The sequence below is a fragment of the Polyodon spathula genome, chromosome 14 (genome assembly GCF_017654505.1).
Source record: "Polyodon spathula isolate WHYD16114869_AA chromosome 14, ASM1765450v1, whole genome shotgun sequence".
Classification (NCBI taxonomy): Eukaryota; Metazoa; Chordata; class Actinopteri; order Acipenseriformes; family Polyodontidae; genus Polyodon; species Polyodon spathula.
This window is the reverse complement of record NC_054547.1, coordinates 24,013,654-24,038,267: the sequence shown is the minus strand read 5'-3', so window position 1 is coordinate 24,038,267 and position 24,614 is coordinate 24,013,654. Positions and strand designations below refer to the sequence as shown.

The 24,614-nt window shown below is 39.4% G+C and overlaps 1 protein-coding gene across 6 annotated transcripts in view; it reads right to left on the bottom strand.

Annotated features, from left to right (window-relative positions):
* The window catches only part of LOC121326622 (histone deacetylase complex subunit SAP130-like), a 38,388-nt gene that overhangs the window by 1,588 nt on the left and 12,186 nt on the right, over positions 1–24,614 (bottom strand). For 4 of the 6 annotated variants that reach the window (XM_041269949.1, XM_041269948.1, XM_041269953.1 and 1 more), the window contains 16 exons: positions 24,451–24,589; positions 20,518–20,639; positions 19,812–19,936; positions 18,719–18,863; positions 16,701–16,794; positions 16,293–16,397; positions 14,843–14,984; positions 11,406–11,524; positions 11,016–11,288; positions 10,618–10,795; positions 10,098–10,202; positions 9,323–9,639; positions 7,914–8,132; positions 7,546–7,671; positions 1,800–1,903; positions 708–821 (listed from right to left, as the gene is read on the bottom strand). In XM_041269949.1, coding sequence (XP_041125883.1) covers positions 708–821; positions 1,800–1,903; positions 7,546–7,671; positions 7,914–8,132; positions 9,323–9,639; positions 10,098–10,202; positions 10,618–10,795; positions 11,016–11,288; positions 11,406–11,524; positions 14,843–14,984; positions 16,293–16,397; positions 16,701–16,794; positions 18,719–18,863; positions 19,812–19,936; positions 20,518–20,639; positions 24,451–24,589 — 2,427 coding nt within the window. The remainder of the gene's footprint in view (positions 1–707; positions 822–1,799; positions 1,904–7,545; positions 7,672–7,913; positions 8,133–9,322; positions 9,640–10,097; positions 10,203–10,617; positions 10,796–11,015; positions 11,289–11,405; positions 11,525–14,842; positions 14,985–16,292; positions 16,398–16,700; positions 16,795–18,718; positions 18,864–19,811; positions 19,937–20,517; positions 20,640–24,450; positions 24,590–24,614) is intronic. The other 2 variants (XM_041269950.1, XM_041269952.1) reach the window with 1 other exon arrangement.

Genomic DNA, 24,614 nt, shown 5'->3' with positions numbered 1-24,614 from the left:
GAGTCCTTTGATCCACAACAGCCACCCTCAATCCTCCGTAGTACATTATTACTATTAGATTATAGTATCCCTTTAGTTTGTGACTTAAGTTATCTTTTTAATGTTTATATCCAGTGTCGACATTTTAATAATTCTACACTTCACTGCCCTCAGCTTCTGGTTGGACTCACGACTATACCTGTAGTGTTCTTTGAACTCCACTGCTTCAGACTGAACTAGTATTAGTACTATTACCCTGCTCCTTCAACTGGCATTCAAACATTTGAGCAATAGGATGAATAGCTTTGGATTAATATTTGCTTTTTAAGTTTTGTATTTAGCTGCTGCTATCAAACTAGCAAATAAAAGTAGAGCAAGACAAAGTGTGGGGCAAACCAGAGAGGACTTATACCAAGTTAACAAAACATACATGAAGTAAGAAACTCAAGTTAATCCAGTGGTTTATCTCAGTTGAGTCCAGCCATAGTCATGCACTTTTAAACACATAGACAGCTAGTCAGAGGGTAGTATTTTCACAAATAGAATTGTACTTAGGCACCCCGCCCCCTCTCAAACAAAAATAAATACAAAAGTAAGTGTCTGACAACTAAATGCAAGTGTAACAGACTGAATCTCCAGATTACCACACTCAATAACCAGTGCTAAAGAAGGTCCTTAGCAAGTTCCATCATAACTGTATAGTGTTCTGAAGTGCTGGGCTCAGTCACCTGTATGAGCTCATTGATCCTGTGCAGGTCATCATCTGCTCCAGCCTTTTTTTTGGGAATGAGCCCCTCCTGCAGCGTGCTCAGCCGGCTGTACACATCATGCTCCAGGTTTGTCTGAGGACAGCGCAGAATAAAGGGCATCGTATTTATTACTTACTACAAACACTTCAACCTACTTTCTGCAGTGGCATTCAATGTGTATTCCACGTACAGTTATTTGATGGAAGACTAATATTGCTGTATAAAAACAACAAAACTTTGAAATTTGAAAATAAACAAAACGTTGTTGTCCCTGTAAAAGTTTTGTCTTCAGTCGTATCTCAATTTCAAAATAAATAAATACTTGGTGGGCCTTCTTCACAGCTCTCCATGTGTTGCTACAGCCTTCATCTAAACTCTAGCAAATCGCATTGCAGCAAACTACAATGGTAGATTGACAGCACTATCTTCCCATGATATAGCATGCTACTGAATTATAATGAACAAACTGGCTATTCACAAGGTTTTAAAAAGGAATTCAAAAGGAAACTTAAGGCATCGTCAATGATGGCGACACCTCTTTACATATAAAAAGACAACATGCAACCTGTAAAATGTCACTTAGTTCAAAATATACAAGTCTGTTTGATGCAATTTCATCCAGCTATTTAGGTTTGATGTTAAAAAAACAAAAAATAGAACACGTATATCTGTAAAATGCACATTGTAACAGTATGTAAATACTATAGAATACAAATTGGCAATAAAAACGTTTAAATCATAAGTGCTTCTCCAGATATACGGAAAAATTTAAGGTGTGACAGATACCCCCTCAAAATGCCCAGAATCTGATACTCAAAATAAACTTGAGCTAAATAACATTAATACTAAGTTTCATGACAACTGCCTATGCAGATCTCTAGAAAAAATGTAAGTGTGACATAATGATTGACACATTTAATCTCACGCAGGGTGGAGTTAGAATAAAGGCTTGACATGACAGAATTATGACTCCTGATTAGGTGTATGAAAGTATTAGTTTACAGTATGAAAATAGAAGCACTACCCCATTCTCCTAAACCTCTAGTATCCCAACTCTGCCCCTTTACTCACCAGCTGTAGAAGCTGTGCTGCACACAGGTGGATCTTCCAGCCCTGCACTCTGCACACCACACCCTTCTGATTGGCAATCTCCTGCATAGTGCCCTTCTTCTCTTCTGCAAAATAAAGTTCTAGACTGAGTAGATGACTGGCTAATAGTACTGAGTGATTACCACTTTTAGAAGTCGATTCGATTAATCATTCAATATTTGAAAATAATCCTGATTACAATTAATTGATTTTTCTAATATCATTCTTTGCAGCGTTTATTTTAAATTGATAAAAATGACTGCGGTGCTTAAGAGGACGGCCTTTACGAGGGCGACCTTTATTAATATTACTATAAATGCTGGAATATTTTATTACATAATTTATGACATTTCAGAATTATCAAGGTTGCTTATTTTCTGTAATACGGTAGCCTACCTGTATGTAGCAGCGTTTGTGACTAACCTACTTTGACTACAGTACATTTAAAAAGGTGACCGTTACCGAGAGCCTATTACTTCAATTTGGCGCCGCCCTCAATTAATAAGGTATATAGCTAGGGGGAGAGATAGCCTGTTGGAGGACAGCAGGGGGAGCCGCAGTGCAGTTTTTCAAGTGAGAAGGGAGAAACAGCAGAGGTGAACGTGCATGAAGGAGTAGCAACAGGGTTTTTTTTATTTATTTATTTTTTTAAATAATTCTTGTAGTATTGAGTTAAATTGGAGGTGGCAGCAGTTTTCCAGTTTTGATCTTCATGCAACTATTTACTTAATTTACTGAAACAACAAACATTCAAGGGCAGTCATCCTGAGCTGGGGAGGATCGTCTTCAGCGTTTAAAACAAAGTTTTTATTCTAATTTTTTTTTTGGGACTTGCTAATTAGCGACTGTTCTGTTCTTTGAGACAATTCAGCTAATTATTTAGCTGGATCAGAATGCTCAGCCCTTAAATCTGATGCTCGAACAGTACTTGATTGAGAGGTGGGGTTGCTATTTGTTTTGTATGTGGAAGGTCAAGCTATTTGGTTGCATGTGTTTGTTTTTTTTCTTACTTTGGGACAATAGCGCATAGTGTAGCTCTAAAGCAGGCTTATGTTTGACCTGTGTTGGATTAAGAAGCGTGTGTGAATATCTATTGTCTCCGGAAAGAACACAAGTTTCCCCCCCCCCCCCCCCTCCTCCCTTTGTTTTGAATTTCTTTGTGATCAGATCAATTCACTTTAAACTAATTGAGAAACGGGCTTGTGTTATACTCTGTGAAAGCTAACTTTTTTTTCCCTTTGGATTTTTTTTTTATTCAATGCAAATATGTTACTGTGTGAAAATGTAAAGATTCGGAGGCAGCTTATGTAAAAGCATGCTACTGTTGAATCACGAATATATGACTGCTTGAATTACAGCAGTATACATTGTTTTTTCTTTCTCATTCTGTTGAGTGAATCAGTCATTCAGGTTAATACTGAAATTGACGTCAATTCAAAATTTATATTCCTGTACTTTTAGGGCAGTGGTTATTGGTGCCCATTCTTATTTTTGGAGGAGGGTATTTTTTTTGTTTGTCTATCAGCCTCTCTAATCGATATTTTTTATTAATACATTTTTTTGTTTTGTTTTGGTATTCCTCTTGTCTTAATTCATTCATGAAGCCAATTATATACAATAAAAATGAGCAGCTTATGTAAAAAAGGTGTACAGTTTCTGGACTGCCAAAGTGATTGGAGTGGGGACTAAAGTTATATGCTCTAGCAGACTACTTTTTTGGTTGTGCAATACCTTTATTTAAGAACTCTATTTTTACAATTTCTTTTGAAAAGGTAAGATTCTTTGGCATCCTTGCTGATAAAAAGGGCAAACTGTCTGTAAGGCTGTGTGTATGAATAAGGGGAATTCCACAAATGAAATGTTTACTTATTGTTTTATTTTTTATTTTATTTTTTCCTATATCAAAATTGACTGGAATATTAGGGCAGCCACAAAATGTACACTGTACGTTGTGTTATTCCCATTGATTTCTATAATGGTTGTTTTTGTTCGTTTCTGGGGTGCTGTATAATAGTTGTAACACTATTCTGACTTCATCCACCATTATTCCTCTGGTAACTGGTGCCGACGTGTATTGTTTTGTTCATGTTATATTTTTTCCCCTCCATTTGCTCTCTTTTGAGCGATATTGATGATAAAGCTATCCTGGACAGGGTGTAACTTGCTAGAATGGGATATTCTTGAGATATAGTTGGGTCATGGTGACCGATAAAATAAAACTTAATTAATAAACTGGTAGGCTTTAATATACCTACCTGGCACATTACCATCACAACACAATCTGACAAAGCACTCAGTCTCAACTGCCTGAAATCTTCTCTTAAGCTCTTTTGAATCCCTAACTCACTAGGGTTAATAATGCTGCATAACAGAAAATAATAATAATAATAATAATAATAATAATAATAATAATAAATAATAATAATAATAATACTACTACTACTACTACATGGCTCGAAGTTTAACTCTTTAAATATAATATACAAAAAAGAATGGCAACCTGAAACAAAATATTATAAAAAAATAAATTGTAATTATTAATTACTAACAATTATTTTTATAATGTTTAGTTTTAGGTTGCCATTCTTTCTTGTATCACATTTCATTTAACAATTACATGATTTTGATGCTGACTGATCCAACATGGACTGACCCCATATTTATATAATTTAATATCCGCCGCTTTTCTCTTGTGGAACAACGTCACTAATAAGGTTATTGATAAATTTGTAAATAAAATACAAAATAGTTTGTATTTGTGAACTTACAGTATTTAAACACTTGCTCACCTTCTTTCTCTGACAAGTATATATAATGAAGAGTTCTGACACTACGCTAGGCTCCCTGCATGTTTTTGTTTGTGATGCCGTTTTGTATGCATTATGGGAGCTAACTGCAGGATGGGTCTCGTGGTTCCCTTGGACTACTGATCCCAGAGTGACAGCAGCTTCAGTGGTTGCCTGACATGAACCGCTGGAATCTAAAGTGGCTGGGATGCAAAAGTAACTTTTATGATGAGTAACCATAAAGATGATGTAAAGTTTTATAGTACAACAAAAACACCATATAACAAATTTTTTTTTTTTTTTTTTTTTGGTTCCTGGGTACTAAGTGTTATTTCCTAATTGCCTATGTCTCAAAAGTATAGAAAATGGCTATTATTCCCCACAAACTTTGCTTTTGTGACCAGGACAGTGATATTTTGAAATTTACCTATTTTCCAGAACATTCCAGATAGATTCAGTGCTGAGTAAACTTGGAGTAACTTCTATAAATTTTTAGAACTTTCCAGTAATATAAATAGAAAGTATAAATACAGGGGCCTTAAGCCCACCAGTTCAGTTTAGTTCCAGCTGCCTAAGTGGATACATATCTGCATTTTTCTGAGATGGCATCAAGAGGCTGCAATGGTGGCATTCCTGATGGGTCTCCAAGGCGGTTTTACCAAGTTTCCCTGCTATCTTTGCCTTTGGGACAGCAGGGACACCAAGGCGCACTACCACAGGCGGGACTGGCCACAGCGGATCGAGTTCTCTATGGGGAGGAACAACGTCAAGTGGGAGCCACCGGTGGATCCCTGGAAGGTGCTGATGCCACCACTGCATATCAAATTGGGCCTTATGAAACAATTTGTCAGAGCTCTAGATAAGGAGTCGGTACCCTTCAAGTACCTTTCAAGACTTCTTCCCTAAGCTGTCTGAGGCAAAGGTCAAAGCCGATGTCTACGTCGGACCACAGATAAAGAAGATCCTTGAGTGCAATGAATTCCCCAAGAAGCTCACTAGCAAGGAGAAAGAGGCTTGGAACAGCTTTGTCACAGTGGTTCGGGGCTTCCTGGGCAATCACAAGGCCGAAAACTATGTGGAGCTGGTTGAGACTCTGGTGAAGAACTACGGCACAGTGGGCTGTAGGATGTCCCTCAAAGTCCATATCCTTGATGCTCATCTTGATAAATTCAAGTAGAACATGGGAGCGTACTCGGAGGAGCAAGGCGAGCGCTTCCACCAGGATATACTGGACTTTGAACGCCGCTACCAAGGTCAGTATAACGAGAACATGATGGGAGACTACATTTGGGGGCTGATTCGTGAAAGTGATTTACAGTATAATCGTAAAATCCCGAAAAACTACTCACTTCTAAATTTTTTGTAGTCATTTTTGTATTACTTTAGTATAAATACATGTTAATTTGGATTCATTTGTTTTTTTCTGACTATGTGAATGAAAAGACCGTTTTCTCATTGGAAATAGATACATTTTAAAATATCACTGTCCTGGTCACAAAAGCAAAGATAAGGATAATAGCCATTTTCTATACTTTGAGGCATAAGCAATTAGGAAATAACACTTACTACCTAGGAACAAAAATTGTTACATAGTGAAATCGATCGAAATTGTGCAGTTTATTAATTGTTCAAAGTCGGTTTCGGTGTTTAATTTAATAAATCGGAAATTAACCGTATTTTCGATTAATCGTTCCTCACTACTGGCTAACAAGTGGCAGGGGTCTGGTCTGGCACAAACTATCCATAAGTCATTGTGGCAGAGCAAATCTCTGCCGTTTAGAAATTGGCAGAGATGGGGTTAATTTCCCTTACCTGCCTGGGTTTATTATGTTCAGGTGGCTGGGGTTGATTAGATGATTAGCTTAATTAATGATCAATCAGCGCCCAGCCACCTAACATAAAAGGAGGCCTCTGATTCTCATTTGGGAGGAGGGAGCTGAGGAGCAGGTTGGTGTTTGTTGTTGTGTGTGATTTTTTGAATTTTGTTAAATCCAGTGAAGGCATTGCCCAGCCTGGAAACCTTTATTTCTGTGAGTTTTGTTTTTGCTTTATTTGTGTTTGAATATCTGTTATTTTGCCCTTGTGCACCTTTATTTTTGTTTATTTATAATGAAATTGGTATTTTTTTTTGAACTGCAGTCTGTCTCTGGGCCTCTATCCACTCACCAGCCTGCCACAGTCATATTTTTGGTATTCTGCAATAATCTGTATAGATTGTACTGTGTCTGGATCTCAAGCTGACCAGCACTGCATTAAGGAGTGTTTCATTTTATCACAAAGCCAACTAACATAAAACTGCAGTTTCTTTGATATTTTTTATTCATACTCACTGGCTCATTACATCATGCTTATGCTGTAGAAATTTGGTTAAAAATGGCATACCTATTTAACAGCGCTACATTACAACACCATGTTGCTATAGCAGGTGCTTCTTTAAAACCAAGATATACTTCACAAATGGAAGAAAAGCAACTTGGTATGGGTATGAAATAACAGTTATTTTAACAACTGTTCTTGTTTAGATTCAATATGTATATACACTTTCAGTATCTCATCCTGGTGTGGTCTCAAATAGACTTTAAAACCTGTTCTCCATGTTCAGTACACCAATGTGTAACCTTTAAAATGACCTCCCTGCAACACTCTGCTCCAAGCAGATTTAAGAAATACCATGTTTTTTCTATTCTATATTGTATTTCTTGCTGATGCATATCTTGCATCGTCTAGAGGCAGGGGGAAGGGTTATTGGTTACACTCTGGTGTTGCAGCTCTGCCACGTCAGGATTACATTTGTTATTACTGTGATATTTAATGCATGTACAACGTGGCTCTAGAATATTCATCCATAGTTTTACCTTAACAATCTTGTTATAAGATAAACACTATTTATGTGGAAATAATATTCTTAACAGATTCTTGAACAAAACAGGCAGCAGACTGACCTTTCACCCTAATGTCACTGTATCTCTGGAAGTGGTGATAGGCGGCCTTCCATGGATTGCGGTAGTGGCGAAGCAAAGTGACTGGTGGCCGAGGGCGAACTGGCACATAACGTACGCCCTCCTCATCTGAAAAGAAACAAACCACAAAATGTTCATGCAACTTTGTCTCACTTAGTATTTTATGCTTCAGAAGTGTTATAAAGTTTTTTGTTTAAACATTACATGTTCATGGGGGTTACAACGGCAAGCAATTTAAAACCTTTTCATAGTCAATAATCTGACAGTTCTAGTACATTAAAAAAAAAAAAAAAAACCACAGTTTAGACTACTAAATCCGTTAGCTCTTGAGCTGAAGCAGACCCAGTTACCTATGTACTCCTTTGGCGGTAACTTGCGTTTCTCTGCCTTGCCTGCAAGAGGCCTGGCACTGGATTTCTCCTCATCCGTGCTGTTGGTCTCCATCATCTCGCTCTCCTCTGTGATGACATGCTGCTGCTTGCGAGGTTTTTTCCTCGGGGAGGCACCGGGGGGTACGTCCCCTGAAGGAAGCCCCAGAGAGCTGCCAAATGGGGTGAGGGCAGGGGGCACTGTGGGAGACAGTGTGGGTACTTTGTGAGTAAAAACAAAACAATTGGAACCCACAGCAAAAGAGTAACCCTTTGCATATAGTTCTGCCACTTGATAGTCCATTGTGAAACTGGGCTTTTTGTGGAGTTTCCCCTGAAAGCAGGTTGGATTGCCGTGTTGTGTGCAGTTCATGTTGTGAAACTAGTCTAATTTACAAGGTAACAAGTGATCTGGGATTAGAGATTTTGCTGGTTTACGGAGATGTACAATGTAATACTTAAAGAGGAAGTGGCTATAAAATGTAATGTCAATTAAATATTTTTTTAAATGTAAAAAAGGAATTCATTAAATAAATGACATTTCTTTGTGCTTCATTATGAGGGTATATTTTCCAAATGTTTGCTTCCCAATTGCATTTCCCACCGATCACTTGTGTATGCTAAGGCCACAACTGACCTGTACCTGTGACTGTGCTCTGCATGTATGTTTGTTAAAAGCTTAATATTTTTCCAAGGAAAGTTAAAGGAATATTTTACACAAATGTAACTGTCCCTGAATTAAGTCCATCTGCAGTACAAGTACTGTAGAACTTCCTCTGAAACAGCTTTGTTGCTGTGGGTGTTAACAAGCACAACCCCCTCCCCCAAATGTGTACTATGACAATGTTCAGAATATTTAACAATTCTGAACAAAAGTAAAATGCATGATTAGAGATATATTTATCGAGAGAGACAGATATATCTCTCTATCTATATCTCTATCTATATACACACTACATATGTTAAAGTTAAAATCCTCCCTGCCAAAGTGATGTGAGGCTGTTAAGACAAAGGGTGGCTATTTTGAGGAATCCAAGATGAGACAATTTTCAATTTTCTTTAACACTGCTTAGATACTCCTTATGTTTTGTATACTGTAACATGTTTTCATTTAAGTATTTACAGAAAAGTCAATTGTGAAAAAAAAAAAAAAACTAGTTTCCAGCAAGTGTACTCAAACTTTTGACTGGTACTGAGATTATAGACACACATATACATACACATATATCTATACACACACACACACACACACACACACACAGGAGATAGAGATATACACAAAATTAAGAATTTAGATTTTCATGTAATTTTCCGAGAGAAACAGCATTCACATCCATACCATAAAGTCGTCAAACTGAACAGACAATTCAGAACAGATGGGTCAAATCTACCTGTCTCCATAGGCTCCACCTCCTGTTTGATTTTGATCTCTGGGAAGGCAGAGCTGACGGCTGATGCTGCTGTACTACTCGCTGCTGGTTGGGTGGGAGGGGCCACTACATTGGCCATTGAGGCAGAGATGGGCGGGGTCACAGCCATGGCTGCTGGAAGTGCAGACAGAGCCGCTGTTGGCTGGGAAGGAGGAGCAGCCGCCGTCAATATAGCTGAAATAGTCTGTGAGGGGTGCTGGGAAGGGGCTGGGACTGCCTGCTGCTCGCTGCTCTGACTGGACAAAGCCTCTACTTGAATCTCTGGTTTTGTTTTTGCTCTGCAAATAAATTAAATGAAAAACACTTCAAGACCCCTGAACCATGAAAATAAATCTGGAGCTTCCCTTTCTTTTCAATAAATACATTTTAATCTGCAAAACTACGAAATACAACATTTACAGGCAGTATGTCACTATGATAAATATCCCATAATCAAAGATAGATGAAAAAAAAAAAGGCCCAGAAAAAAGTAGCACACAATGATCTCAGGTGCTCAAGAATTTGTAACAAACCACATTTTGTCAAGTGGATCTCAAAAACAACAATGCCTACTGATTTTCATTGACTACAGTTCACCTTTCTTTTCAATGTTAAGTAGTACACACTTCGTTCTGGGGAAGGGACTTATGGCATTGTAGACAAGTCACATACCACTAATTTGATCCCAGGTTATCTTTTTGAAGCTTTACACAAAGACAACAGGAAAAGCACAAATCTCCAGCTCCCAGTCCCTTACCCTGCCGGTCGCGGTGACCCAGATGCGCTCCTCATAGTGCTGTCTATCCGTGGGCTGGTTGCTTCACCTGCCTGCACTGGAATCAGGCTTTTACGCACCGCAGATCTGGAAAACAACAACTTCTTACAGCTTCAGCATATGAAATATCAACCACTTTCTATTTCACTAACTTTTTCTTATGGTTAGCAGCTGTAAATTACTGTTGTTAATGGGCAACATCTATAATATGACATGTCCTTTATTGACTTCATAGTATTCAATCTCAGGCTTTAGAGCACACAGCCTTGCAATTTCAAGACATTTGAATCAAGGCTTGCACGCGATTTCTACTCTACAAGATCTTGGTCCTGGGGCCTCTTCGTTTTTTTTACCAAATTCTAACGTAGACCTATAGCTTTCAAGCCAATCACACATATCATTTCAAATCCCAGACTGCCAGCAAGTTGGTATCTGAAACCACATTCTGACAGTAATGAAGCTTTAAAATCCTTGCAGCTGATCTAAGGAGAGCACTGCTTACCCCTCACTGGTGGGTTTCTTGCGGAGAATGCTGGGGCGCGGGGAGGAGACCAGTGTTGGTGCATTAGTGCTGCTACTCTGTGGGTGAGTCTGCACCACTGTGGTGGCGCCTGCTGGAGTAGCACTGAACGTGTTGCTGATGGGATTGGCAACAAGAGTGGAACCGTCTGCCAACATCACTGTGGAGAGAACAAAAGAAAGAATAAAGAAAAAAAAAGTTGAACATTGGTAACTCTGTCCTCAAGAGGCATACAAGATTAGGACTCTACTTGCAGATAACATGCAAACCTCCTGCAGTAAACTGAGTAATAAATGATAAATGCACTACTTTGCCTTCCAGCTTGTAGATCACTGCCATTACCCAGATTACTTCTTTACAAAATAAGTTATAGTAGTTACCTGACTTAGCCTCAGTCTGCTGTGAGCCAATTGGTGCTGTCTGGATTCCCTGGGTCCCGATTGGTGCTACGGGATGGAGCCCCTGTGTTCCTATTGGAGCTGACTGAATTCCCTGTGTACCTAATGTTGCAGTCTGGATTCCCTGTGTGCCAATTGGTGCAGTTTGAAGGCCCATGCGGTGGGAAGCTTCAACTGTCATGAGCTGCACAGGGTTCAGGTGGACCCCTACACCAGCCTGAGCAGGGATGGCTGAACTGGGAGCTTGAGCAGAAACTGACAAAGGGAAAGAGATTAAACAATGTGCTGAAGTTTTGATTACACATTTATACAAACAGCACAGCATTCGTGCTCTTCCCCATCTATATTGTATAGGGGAGGTGGTCTCCTTACCTGGAAACTGGCGGATGGTGGAGACAGAGCTGGTCATGGGTGTGTAGGTGTGAGTCAGTGGATACGGAGATGGATTGTACTGGAGGTAATGGAACTGCACTGGCAATGACATAGATTGCCTACAAAACAAAGCAATATTAGAACACCTTAAGTAAGACAGGCATGGCCTTATTTTTGACACATTAAAAAGATCACAATTTAATACAAACTAGAAGACTTGTGCAACTGACGATACATTGAGTTTTTTCACCAGCTGTTTTAGACTTGACTTCTTGGATAGGTAGCCTACTGCACACCCTCACCATTCAGCGTGAAGAACATTCTCTCCACTTAAATTCATACCTTTTCAAATAAACTGCATTTAACACTGTTTTGGCTTTTGGATTCTCTGCTGCGAATAGCTGGAACACCCTTCAAACTACTTTCACATCTAGATTTCTTTAGTCAAAATGTAAACTCATTGCCACCTGTTTTAGTGTAATATTTCTCTAATGCTAGATACCATCTTACTTGTCGTAGCTGTAATTTTTAAAGCAGCTGCACATTTGTAAGCCTCTTGGCCAGAGAACTGGTTCTCAACTGACTTACCTTGTCAAATAAAGGATTGATTGAATGACTGATTGGAGTAAAAAATAAATGTTAAGTTATTATCATAAGCTTAGTTCCCTGAAATATAAATGTATCCAATACATAATGGGTTAACTTTGTTTACCTAAAAATTGAGACTTACCAAAGTTGTCACACAGTGACCAGCAACTTCATCATGCCAGTCTAGCCCCTCCTGGAAGAGACCAGCCTCCGTGACGACGGTTGAACAGCGGCAGTCATTTTTGCATTACTTGCAGAACGACTTACAGTGGCTCCCAAAAAGTATTTACTCCCTTGAGTCAATATTTGGTAGACGCACCTTTGGCAGCAATTACAGCCATAAGTCTATTTGGATAAGTCTATCAGCTTTGCACATCTGGACACTTACTGCTTAAGCTCTGTCAAGTTGGATGGGGACCTTTGGTGAATAGCAATTTTCAACTCTTTCCACATATTCTCAATTGGATTGAGGTCCGGGCTTTGACTGGGCCACTCCAGGACATTGACCTTTTTGTTTTTAAGCCACTCCAGTGTGGCTTTGGCTGTATGTTTGGGGTCACTGTCCTGCCGGAAGATGAATCTTCTCCCAAGTCCCAGGTCTCTTGCAGACTTCAGCAGGTTTTCTTCCAGGATTTCTCTATACTCTGCTGCATCCATTTTGCCCTCTATCTTCACAAGCTTTCCAGGCCCTGATACAGAGAAGCATCCCCATGGCATGATGCTGCCACCACCATGCTTCATGGTAGGGATGGTGTTCTCAGGATGATGTGCGGTGTTAGGCTTGCGCCAAACATAGCGCTTAACATTGAGGCCAAAAAGCTCTATTTTGGTCTCAGACTATAGAATCTTCTTCCACTTGGTCTCAGAGTCTCCCACGTGCCTTCTGGCAAACTCTAGCCGAGATTTGATATGTGTTTTTTTCAACAATGGCTTTCTTTTTTCAACTCTCCCATAAAAAGGCCAGTTTTGTGATGCACCTGGGCTATTGTTGCCGTACGCACAGTGTCTCCCACCTCAGCTGTGGAAGACTGTAACTCCTTTGGAGTTGCCATAGGCCTCTTGGTGGCCTCCTTGACTAGTGCCCTTCTTGCCCGGATACTCAATTTTTGAGGATGGCATGCTCTAGACAGATTCACACTTGTGCCATATTCTCTCCATTTCTTAATAATGGATTTTACTGTGCTCCAGGGGATATTCAATGCCTTGGAAATGTTCTTATATCCTACCCCTGATTGGTGCTTTTGAAGAACCTTATTCCGGATTTGCTTTGAATGGTCCTTCGTCTTCATGATGTAATTTTTGTTAGGAAATGTACTAACCAACTGTGGGACATCCCAGACACAGGTGTATTTAACCTAAAATCACGTGAAACACCTTAACTGCACACAGGTGGATGCCATTCAACTAATTATTTGACTTCTAAAGACAATTATTTAGACCTAATTTAGGTATGTCATAGCAATGGGGTGAATACCTATACAAAATCTATTATTTTCTGTTTTATATTTGTAATTAATTTAGAACAATTTGTAGATTTTATTTTTCAATTTGACATTATGGACTTTGTGTTGATCAGTGGCAAAAACTCCTAATTAAATCAATTCTGATTCCATGCTGTAACACAATAAAATGTGGAAAAGTCCAAGGGGGTGAATACTTTTGAGAGCCACTGTAATCTGAGAGTGTCAGACAGTAAGTCTGCCACAATATAGATTTATTCATTTATTTTTGGTTGAAAACACAAAAAAAGAGTACATAGCAGGAATCAATTCTCTGCAGGTGCTTTCAGCTCTGGTCCCAAAGCCCGAGTTTTGAAGATCCAGCACATTAAGCCTGTAAAACCTTTTAAAGAATGGGGCGTGGCCCATAGTGCAGCATTGCAAATGTCAGTGACAGCTGTACCCTTGAACAACGCCCATGAGGTAGACATGCCTCTTGTGGAGTAACCAGTGACTTTCACAGGAGAGGGCAAGTTGGTTTGTTTATAAGCAATCTTGACTATCTCTGCAAACCAATAGTACAGACACTGTTTAGACAGGGCTTTACCGTGGGTCTTAGCTCCATAGCAGATGAACAACTGTTCAGATTGCCTCCAACTGTCAATACAATAAGCTAATGCTCCAACAGGGCAAAGTGCATGGAGCTTATACTCCCTACCTGACTGGAAAGGATGGGGACGGAAAGCCTCCAGTTCCACCGATTGGTTGACGTGGAAGGTCAAAATACATTTGGGCAAGAAAGCCGGGTTCATGCGGAATGTGACCAACAGAAAAAGCTTGCATCACGCTGACGTGCTTGGCAGAGGTTATGGCAAGCAAGATGTTTCTGCTCAGACGAACGCAGGAGCTCAAAGGGCGGCTTCAAGAGTGCATTAAGCACTACGTTCAGCTGCCACTGAAGCACACTGTCATGAAGTAGAGGGCGCAACCTCTGTGCCTCTTTCAAAAATTGTCCCGCCAGGATGGGAGCTCCTGGGGAGACAGAGTCAATTTTAAGATGGCAAGATGAAATAGCTGTCAAAATAGACATTTAATGTAGAGGGGCATTTCTACTGCCATGGGACAGGTCTTGGGGTCAAGCCCTTAGGCAAGAACCACGAAAAATTATTCAGCAATTCCACAATGAATTGGTTTGAAAACGATGACACTCTCCGCAGCTTGCTCTAATCAGGCTGAAAAGAAAATGGCGCTGTTCAAACGTCGTTACAGAGGCTAGTCTCTCCCAGGAGACTGGCGTGATGATGTTGCCGGTCACTGTGCGACAACTTTGGTAAGTCTCAGAATGTTCAGGTAAACAAAATTAACCCCATTATGTAATGGATACATTTTGTATTTGAAAGGGAAGCCTACCTGTTGTCATTCCTGGCCTCCATTGCAACTGGGTTGGGCGATGACCTATGACCTGAAATAGGAATGAGGTTGCTTCTTTCGCCTTGGTAATCAGGCTGGATCCGGGAAGAAGTATGAGCAATGGGCTGAGGGACCACCTTAGCTGTTAACAAGAGAAATTAATTCAATTGATATAGTACATTAAATATGATTCAACTATTCAACTTTAAAAATCAAACTGTTTTAAATAAAATGGCAACATTTAGGTATCTAGCGGGGAAATGCTAGTTGGACTAGCCTGTAAACTCTGTACAGTTTTTCTTTGAATTCAATTTATATTTGGGCCCCATGCCCCCCCCCCCCCCCCCGAATTTTGTATTTGAGAAAAGATTATGTATTTGCACTATTGTGACCAGTATTGGCCCTGGAAGACAAAGTTTAGAACAAAAAATAACATTTAGTAATCTTCATCAACTGCAGTCAATTATGCAATATAATAGGCTGTCTTATTACAAAAATAACCAGCGGAGCAGCAGAAGTGAAACCGTACTGAATGCATGTCAAACCTTCACGAATAACTACTTTTGATTTCATGTTTAGTAAAGAAACTTCGAAACAATTGCCAAATTCCCTGAATCTCACTGCCCGTATTTAGACACACTAGCTGAATAGTAGTTAGATTTTTATTTTGATAAAATAATGAGAATGTTTATTTTTGTAGAACTTTTTTTAAATTTTATTTTGCATATTTCTAGGTGTAAACCAAACAGATATATTGTGTATAAAATTAATGTTTATAGCCAATTCACCTAAACTGATTTAAAGAAATGGCAGTTTTTTTTTTCTTTCAATTATTGTTCACTTTTAAAGTTAATTGCCCAAAAATCTTAAATTTACATTAACAGCACACACACAAGCACTGCCAAGACTGGGTAAAATTACTCTTTCAAAGTTTCGCATTGATGTTAAAAGCACTCGTGAGGGGAAATTTAAACATGTAAATTTGTACATTAAAGGGTAATTTCTTGCAAGACACACACCGTTTCACTTCCTTGGCAAAGTGAAGGAACGAAGTAAGTCGAGTAGTCACAGTGACCCTAATTGTACAAGGAGCGACTTGTCGTTCAGTCTAGTCGTGTCTTCCCATGGTTAAGATACCAATTACTGTCCCTTGCCAACTTCGGAACAAATTACCTTCTCAAGGTGAAAATGACCGAGGAAGTGCATGATCACCTCAGGACTAAGGTTTGCAAACATATCTATTTAACCTGATGTAGTATAGAATATCATGTTTTAAAATGATGAAACATATTTGCAATAACTTGTGGTCCTTTTTTTTTTTTTTTTTTTTTTTTTTTACAAACCTGCACATTTGAGACCTTTATAGCAAATTATGGGGATCACCAGGGAAGGTTTATGGAATGATTTTGTTGGCGCCAATCACTTCAACCTTGACTCGCATTGCACTTACCCACTGGGATTGTTGAGGTTGTGGCTGCTGTTGCACTTGAGGAGTGAGAGGGCATTGTCATAGTAACAATGGTACTGGTTGCAGACTGTGTGTGGGGCATGGAGCCTGGAACAGAGCAGGGACCCTATTAGCTGCAGTCAACATTTAAAGTCCTGCAACATATATATATATATATATATATATATATATATATATATATATATATATATATATATATATATATATATATATATATAAAAAAAGGATGTTAAAGTCTACAGATGTAAAAAAAATTTATATATGTATAACAACCATGGTACGTTTATAATGTATTTATTTGTATTATAGGTCTCACTGTAAATCATTAAAATAAAAGCATCAGTATTAAAAGGTGCCAAAAAGAAGGGATGTTTCCCTGCCTATATTTACCTGTGTTTGTAGGTGATGGAACAGTGTTGGTTGTAAGAATTGGTGCCACTGTAGCTGCAGCAACTGGAGTCACTGTGCTGAAAATTGGGGATTTCTAGAAATAAAATTGCATACATTAAAAAAATAAAAATTAAGTAGTTGGTCAGGGACTTCGGGAGAAACCACAAAATCAAAGTGAAAACTAGATTGCATCACTGAGGTCTCATTTTAGACTGCCTGAAAGCAAAACTGCTGTATCTTATAGGTAATGCTAGATGCTGCCCCACATCAATGCATCATGTGTAAGTTTTGAAACAAACACATATGAAATGCACAAAGCTTAGCAAGCGGGACTCCTCGCTTGGAGAATAGAGCACAGCCCTTGTACGGCAAACTTTTGTTTTGAACTTTGCTTTATTTCACACCCATCTGCTGCAAAACAGCCAATTACGGCTACTAATGCGATACCTCTTTTTCACTGGCTATTTGTCTAGCCGAGCAAGAACCAAAACTGAAAGTCTGGTCTCAACACATCTGTATCTGGCTTGCAGCCCAGCCACTACGTTGCGCCAGTCAGTACACGAGGAAGATTAAATTGGCATTCAGAGAGAAGCATTATTTTCCTCTTTGCAAAATCAGCCCTTCGTTGCATTTCAGTTTTATTTAGTAATACATCCTCATATCACTCCTCTCTATACTGCAGATTCAGCTATATCACGGTCCTGGAGTTGGCTCCACATTTTTAGTCTAACTGCGCATACCTCAGCTGCACTACACAGACAATTTCACTTATAATTACTGATTGTTTTATTTTGCACTGCACAAACAAAGATACAGAACAATTACAAACAAAGTGTTATTATTGTACTGTTATCATATATACACACATTGCACAGTAACACAAAGAAAATTAAATATCTACTTGCTTAAACAGGTAGAAGCAATGCACTAGCAAAGGTCACAGGCAGCGAGGTCAGCTCCCTAGCAACAAGCCTCAACGTAATGGGAATGGATTCTTTCAATTCAGCGGTTTGGGCATTTGAGAAAGGAGAGGAAGATTCATGAAACTAATTTAGACTTAAGTTGATGAGAAGCAGTTACCCTTCACAGTATGAATTAAAATGGTGTGCTGCTTTTTATACAAAAAATGAGAAAAAGCAGGTTGCATAGAGGATTTGTATTGGACCATGACGCCCTTGATTAAAACAAGGGAGTGATTGTACAGTATTTGTTATTAGCCTATTTGTTTTTCTGCGGGTCTCTCGCTATATAGCAGCCCTGGATATATTGTGGATTTCGATTGGACCCAGACACCTGCGACAGAGTGGGCGGTGTTTGAAAAATGAAAACAAAAGAAAAAAACAAACCATAACCTCTGGATCTACCACTCTCAACTGAAATACAGCGCCTCTTAAAGAGCAAGTAGCTGGGTTCCAAAACATATACTGTTATACCCGTACTTTCTCTTTTCATTGTTAACATCTGACAACTTTCACTAAAAACTCTGTTTCAAAGCTCTTTTCAAAATGGCCACTATAGTGCACAGGTAGTGTAAGGATTATTGCCCACATTGTCAAACAGAACACAGCAATAATGATCCATTATGTGGTACAGAACAGAAAAGCCAGAGCACATTTAAATCGCTCTCCCTGCAGTGATTTAGGAGGACAGATCTCAAAACCCAGTAAACTAGAGCAGCCATTTTGAAAACAGCTTTGAAACAGACTTTAAAGTTACAAAGTGTAAAACACTGGTCAGGATGTTAATGAAAAGAAAAAGTTACAGGTACGTTAATTAAACAGTTGTTGCAACATGTGAGGAGGTACAATGCTACATTTTTCAGAAGCCTCACTACTTAATCTTTAATAACACATGATCTACATGCATCTCGATACATTCACTGCAGTGAAAAGTTAACCATGCTCCTCCGACACACTCTGTTGTACAGTGGAAAAGAGGGTTATTGGGCTTCTTCATAAAGCTGTCACAAAAACTCTGCTTGACAGGAGTCATAAGACAGGGCGAGATGTTCCAGTTACCTGTCCCATGGTGTGGAGCTGTGGCTTCTGGGTCCCAAGGGCAGTGTGTGAAGGCAGGTTGATGCGCGTGGTTGGATCTCTGGCTTGAGGTTGTCGTTGCATAGTCTGCATGGCTGGGGGAGGATGGATGGTCAGCGATGGTCGCCTAGAAGTAAATGAATGCAATTTAAATCTTGCATGCAAAAAGAAGTGTTATTATTTTCTTAACTTGTATCCTAAAGCACATTATTCCAGTACTTGCAGTTCTGTGATCAAAGCCTAGTGGCAGACAGACCCCTTGTATAAAGGATAAAAAGAATGTAACGAGACATCCCCAATGGCTAATGTAAGTTTAATGTCACCTACGAGAGAATGGTGTCTTAAATAAATGTGGCGATAAAGTCTGCGTCATTCAAGTTGTTGTAGCTAATTAAAATAATGTTATAAAATTCTAGCTGTTGGACTTTTATTCACCAATAAGGAACACTTTTTACCCAACGTGTACATTTTTTTAAATGAAAATACATCTGGTACTGGATGAAAAAGTTCTGTTTGCTTGCCTTGCCTTCCAGAAAATCTGCTTGACATCCTAGATCGTTTCAATGAGCAGTGTCCTTGGGGGGTCAAAGAATCTTGGCTGAAAAGTATGTCAGTCATTTGGGCAAGCAACTGCTGAAAACCCCGACAGGGTGGGGACTGTTTCACTCACCAGGTGAAATGATCACAAAAGTGCAATTCTATCTGAAAGCAAGGCTGGCAAACAGAAATTTATTTAACCTAGTGTAGTACCAAAATATTGTGCTTAAATGAAAGTACATGTTAGCTATGACAGACCCCTGAAGAAACACCTAACAATCAAATTGGAGATATAGTATGGTCATACAAGATTTAATTAATGATGTAATTTACAGAAAAACGTAAAATGAGCTCATCAGATAGGGGTAACAATTTTTATTTATTTATTTATTTATTTATGCCAGCGACGCAGAATTCTGCTACATATGCACTTTAACAACCAATTAGTACAAGAGGACTGGCACCAGGAGTGTGAATGTCACTACATCGTTAATGTTTGGCAACAGAAAGACATGGCTGGCAAGGATGAACTCCTTACCCATACCCTGTGTCGGCAATGTGCGCCGTGGCGGTAGTGATCACTGGAGACTGGGCCCTTGTCGCAGAGACTGTTGCCACAACAGTGGGTGGCACTGCTGTGGACGTGGTCACAGCAGGGCGAGACTGAAACAGACAGACAGAAAAAGCATGTCACTAAAACAGCGTACCCTCAATATAGAATGCCTTAACGTCCTATCAAAAAACATAACAAATTCCTGAGATTTCTAGTTTGTGTGGGCAGCAATTCTCCACAACAGCTCAGGAGAACTAAAGTTTGGTGGACATCCTCTGATCCCATGACCAAACCAACTACCTCTTTTCACCTCAAGAGCAGATGTCAGCCCTGTAGGTAAGCTCACCAGGCATCACTGGGGTCCACTGAAGCATGTTAAACAATTCATGCTGGTTTCGCCACCCTAACCCATAGGAGCACCAGAGTCAATGCGACAATCCTTCTGGAATCCCCAGCAAAGACCAGCGACAGGATGCAAACCTGTACTCTAAGTAAAGGAGTCACCCTGCGACCAGACTTACCACGTGAGCCACCCTGGGTACCCAATAACTGCATATTTTGAAAAACATTCAGTGTATCCCAGATCTATGTTGGGTTGGTACAGGACATTTCTGAATAGGACCTGCAACAGCCTCACCAAACAGAATGGTCAATAACTGCATCACAGCTCCAGCAGAATAACTAGCAGTACCTGGATTGGCTGGTGTATGATGTGCTGCACTGTGGTTTGTCCTGTCCCGGTGCTGGGTCCAGAGGCTGGTCGCAGCACTGTGGTCACTTTGGAGCTGGACATCACTGCTGCAGCTGCCGCTCCTGAGAATAGAAACACAGGGGTAAACAAGTCAGTTTACAAAATGGTACTACAGTGGCTTCAAGAAGGTGAACCACCAATGGGGCATTTCAAATTCTGTAAACATGAAGTATCATTGATACAGTGGATCTCAAAAGTATTCACCCCCCTTGGAATTTTCCATATTTTATTGTGTTACAACATGGAATCAACATTGATTTAATTAGGAGTTTTTGCCACTGATCAACACAAAAAAAAGTCTACAATGTCAAAGTGAAAAATAAAATCTACAAATTGTTCTAAATTAATTACAAATATAAAACAGAAAATAATTGACTGCATAAGTATTTACCCCCTTGAGTCAATATTTGGTAGAGGCACCTTTGGCAGCAATTACAGCCATGAGTCTATTTGGATAAGTCTCTACCAGCTTTGCACATCTGGACACTGCAATTTTTGCCCAGCCTTCTTTGCAAAATTGCTCAAGCTCCGTCAAGTTGGATGGGGACCTTTGGTGAACAGCAATTTTCAACTATTTCCACATATTCTCAATTGGATTGAGAATATCTATCTTGCTCGTTTGGTTGTTAGTAGCTTATTGATCCCAAAATCTCATCAAGCAGCTTCTTGAAGGATCCCAGGGTGTCAGCTTCAACAACATTACTGGGGAGTTGATTCCAGACCCTCACAATTCTCTGTGTAAAAAAGTATCTCCTATTTTCTGTTCTGAATGCCCCTTTTTCTAAACTCCATTTGTGACCCCTGGTCCTTGTTTCTTTTTTCAGGCTGAAAAAGTCCCTTGGGTCGACACTGTCAATACCTTTTAGAATTTTGAATGCTTGAATTAGGTCGCCACGTAGTCTTCTTTGTTCAAGACTGAACAGATTCAATTCTTTTAGCCTGTCTGCATATGACATGCCTTTTAAGCCCGGAATAATTCTGGTCGCTTTTCTTTGCACTCTTTCTAGAGCAGCAATATATTTTTTATAGCGAGGTGACCAGAACTGAACACAATATTCAAGATGAGGTCTTACTAATGCATTGTACAGTTTTAACATTACTTCCCTTGATTTAAATTCAACACTTTTCACAATGTATCCGAGCATCTTGTTAGCCTTTTTTATAGCTTCCCCACATTGTCTAGATGTTGACATTTCTGAGTCAACAAAAACTCCTAGGTCTTTTTCATAGATTCCTTCTCCAATTTCAATATCTCCCATATGATATTTATAATGTACATTTTTATTTCCTGCGTGCAGTACCTTACACTTTTCTCTATTAAATGTCATTTGCCATGTGTCTGCCCAGTTCTGAATCTTGTCTAGATCATTTTGAATGACCTTTGCTGCTGCAACAGTGTTTGCCACTCCTCCTACTTTTGTGTCATCTGCAAATTTAACAAGTTTGCTTACTATACCAGAATCTAAATCATTCATGTAGATTAGGAATAGCACAGGACCTAATACTGATCCATGTGGTACACCGCTGGTTACCACACTCCATTCTGAGGTTTTTCCTCTAATCAGTACTTTCTGTTTTCTACATGTTAACCACTCCCTAATCCATGTACATGTGTTTCCTTGAATCCCAACTGCGTTCAGTTTGAGAATTAATCTTTTGTGCGGGACTTTGTCAAAAGCTTTCTGGAAACCTAAATAAACCATGTCATATGCTTTGCAATTATCCATTATGGATGTTGCATCCTCAAAAAAATCAAGCAAGTTAGTTAGGCACGATCTCCCTTTCCTAAAACCATGTTGACTGTCTCCCAGTACCCTGTTACCATATAGGTAATTTTCCATTTTGGATCTTATTATAGTTTCCATAAGTTTGCATATAATAGAAGTCAGGCTTACTGGTATGTAGCTACCTGGTTCAGTTTTGTTTCCCTTTTTGTGGATCGGTGCACGATCTTGGTTAGCGGTTTGTAAATTACTTCTTTCATTTCTTTGAGTACTACTGGGAGGATCTCATCCGGCCCAGGGGATTTGTTTATTTTAAGAGTAGTTTTACACGTGACATTGGTCGCGTTATCATAGTGCAATTCTGCACAGTGCTGCACAGAATCTCCAAGATGCGCTGTAGACGTCACTCAACTCAACCAACAGAAATGTGCAGATTCTGCATAGCCCAGTGCAACTTTGAAATGTTACTGCGGGAGACCTGCTGCGGCCGTGAACCAAAGGGACGATGCAAACATCACTAATGACCTGCTAATCGTAATGCAAACAACCACTAAAACTACTGCTGCCAACTTGTTAGCGGAGGCAAACGACATTTTATCATTATACAAATAAGCCGTGAACAGCCTACATTAAATAAATCAATTATTTAAACAAACAATGTACTAAATCCGTGATAAGTGATGTATAATTTTACAATAAACTTAATGTTAATCTATTACATTAAACTGACTGTTGATAATCCAAACAAATGTAAATATAGAATGTTGAAAATGTGTTCTTTGCTGCAAGGTTTGGAGAAGGAGTTTCTCTAAAAGCTGTGTGTGACATCAAAAACAGCAGCCAGGAGCAGCAAGCTCTGGGTAACACAACGCAGCAATTAAAACGTGTATTCTGTGTTGTTGACAGTTTCATTCAAAACCATTATCAAAATACAGTATCAGTTCACAAAAATCTTCCTCAGCACTTTGCTAAGACTGCAAGTACCATCGCTTGATTTAGAAGAAGCGTGTCTGCAGGTGAAAAGCGTTAACCATTGTATAACTGAATTATGATAATTGCGATGTAGAAAATAAGGAACGGTATTAATACAGTAATGTATCTAAACCGCTGAAAACCGAAAAACCGGTATACCGACCCATCCCTCGTCAGCCGTGAGATTGTGTACAATGGTTGTACTACAACCTGTGTTAGTTATTTGTAATTTGTGTTACGTAACCAGGGCAAAAATAAACATTTATACCCGCGAACACTACCAGGTGACTGTTTCCTGCATTGTAAAGATCTGTGTTCCTGAGAGAATAATGTAATTGGGTAGGGGTAATTTCAGACCATCACCCTGTTTTTTTAATTTAAGACCATCTTATTACATTAACCATATACATTAAGTCTGGTAGTACTAAAAAGATAGCATATCTATATATATATAATATATATATATATATATATATATATATATATATATATATAAACTCAGCTGTTTGGATCTCATTATGTACCATTCACATAGATTGAAATAACAAACACACTGCTTATACTGTAGTAATCGCTCTTACCAATCAGCTGTTTTGACCTCGTAAAAGGCAGCGTTTTATTGTAGTAAAATCTTAACAGATCGATCAGTCAACTGTTTGCACCTCGTTACTGAGCGATTACCCTTGTACTGTACCTTGGCTATTGAATCCCTGTACGCAGTGTAGGGTTTACAGTTTGAAAAAAAACAGCACCGTCTCCAACACCACTGGAAAGAGAAAAGCGATGCGCATCAGCACAAGAATTCAGTGTGTAAAGGTCCTGTTAGATGCCGTGCGCTTGCTAAAGCTTTGTCAGGTCAGCAAACAATGCAATGCTACTTTAAAAAAAAAAAAAAGGGGGGGGGGGGGGGGTCTGTAATTATGGAGGAGAGTGCTGACGAAAATACAACCGAAACTAACACCAGAGGGAATGTCTGAGAAATATCAGAGGAAAAAATTCTCAGCTGTGTCACCTTGGCAACCAAGACCCTCTGCCTGAAACAGACACTGCTGACGTAACGTGCGTAATGCGCTTTTAACACTGTGGCATATTATAGAGCAGCATCCAGACATACAGGTACACAGAAAAATTGAACTGTGCTGTAAATTTGTGTGTTACTAATACCCCACGTGCTCACCTCTGGGTAAGTGGGAGGTGAAGGTGTGCTGGGGTGCTGCTGAAGGTCCGATGTGCAGAGGAGGTCCAGGGGTGCTGCTCCGGATGATGGACATCTGCACGTTGGCTGCCATAATCTGATGCAGGTTGCTGGGGTGACCCTGTGAAGAAACAAGAGACCCCAGA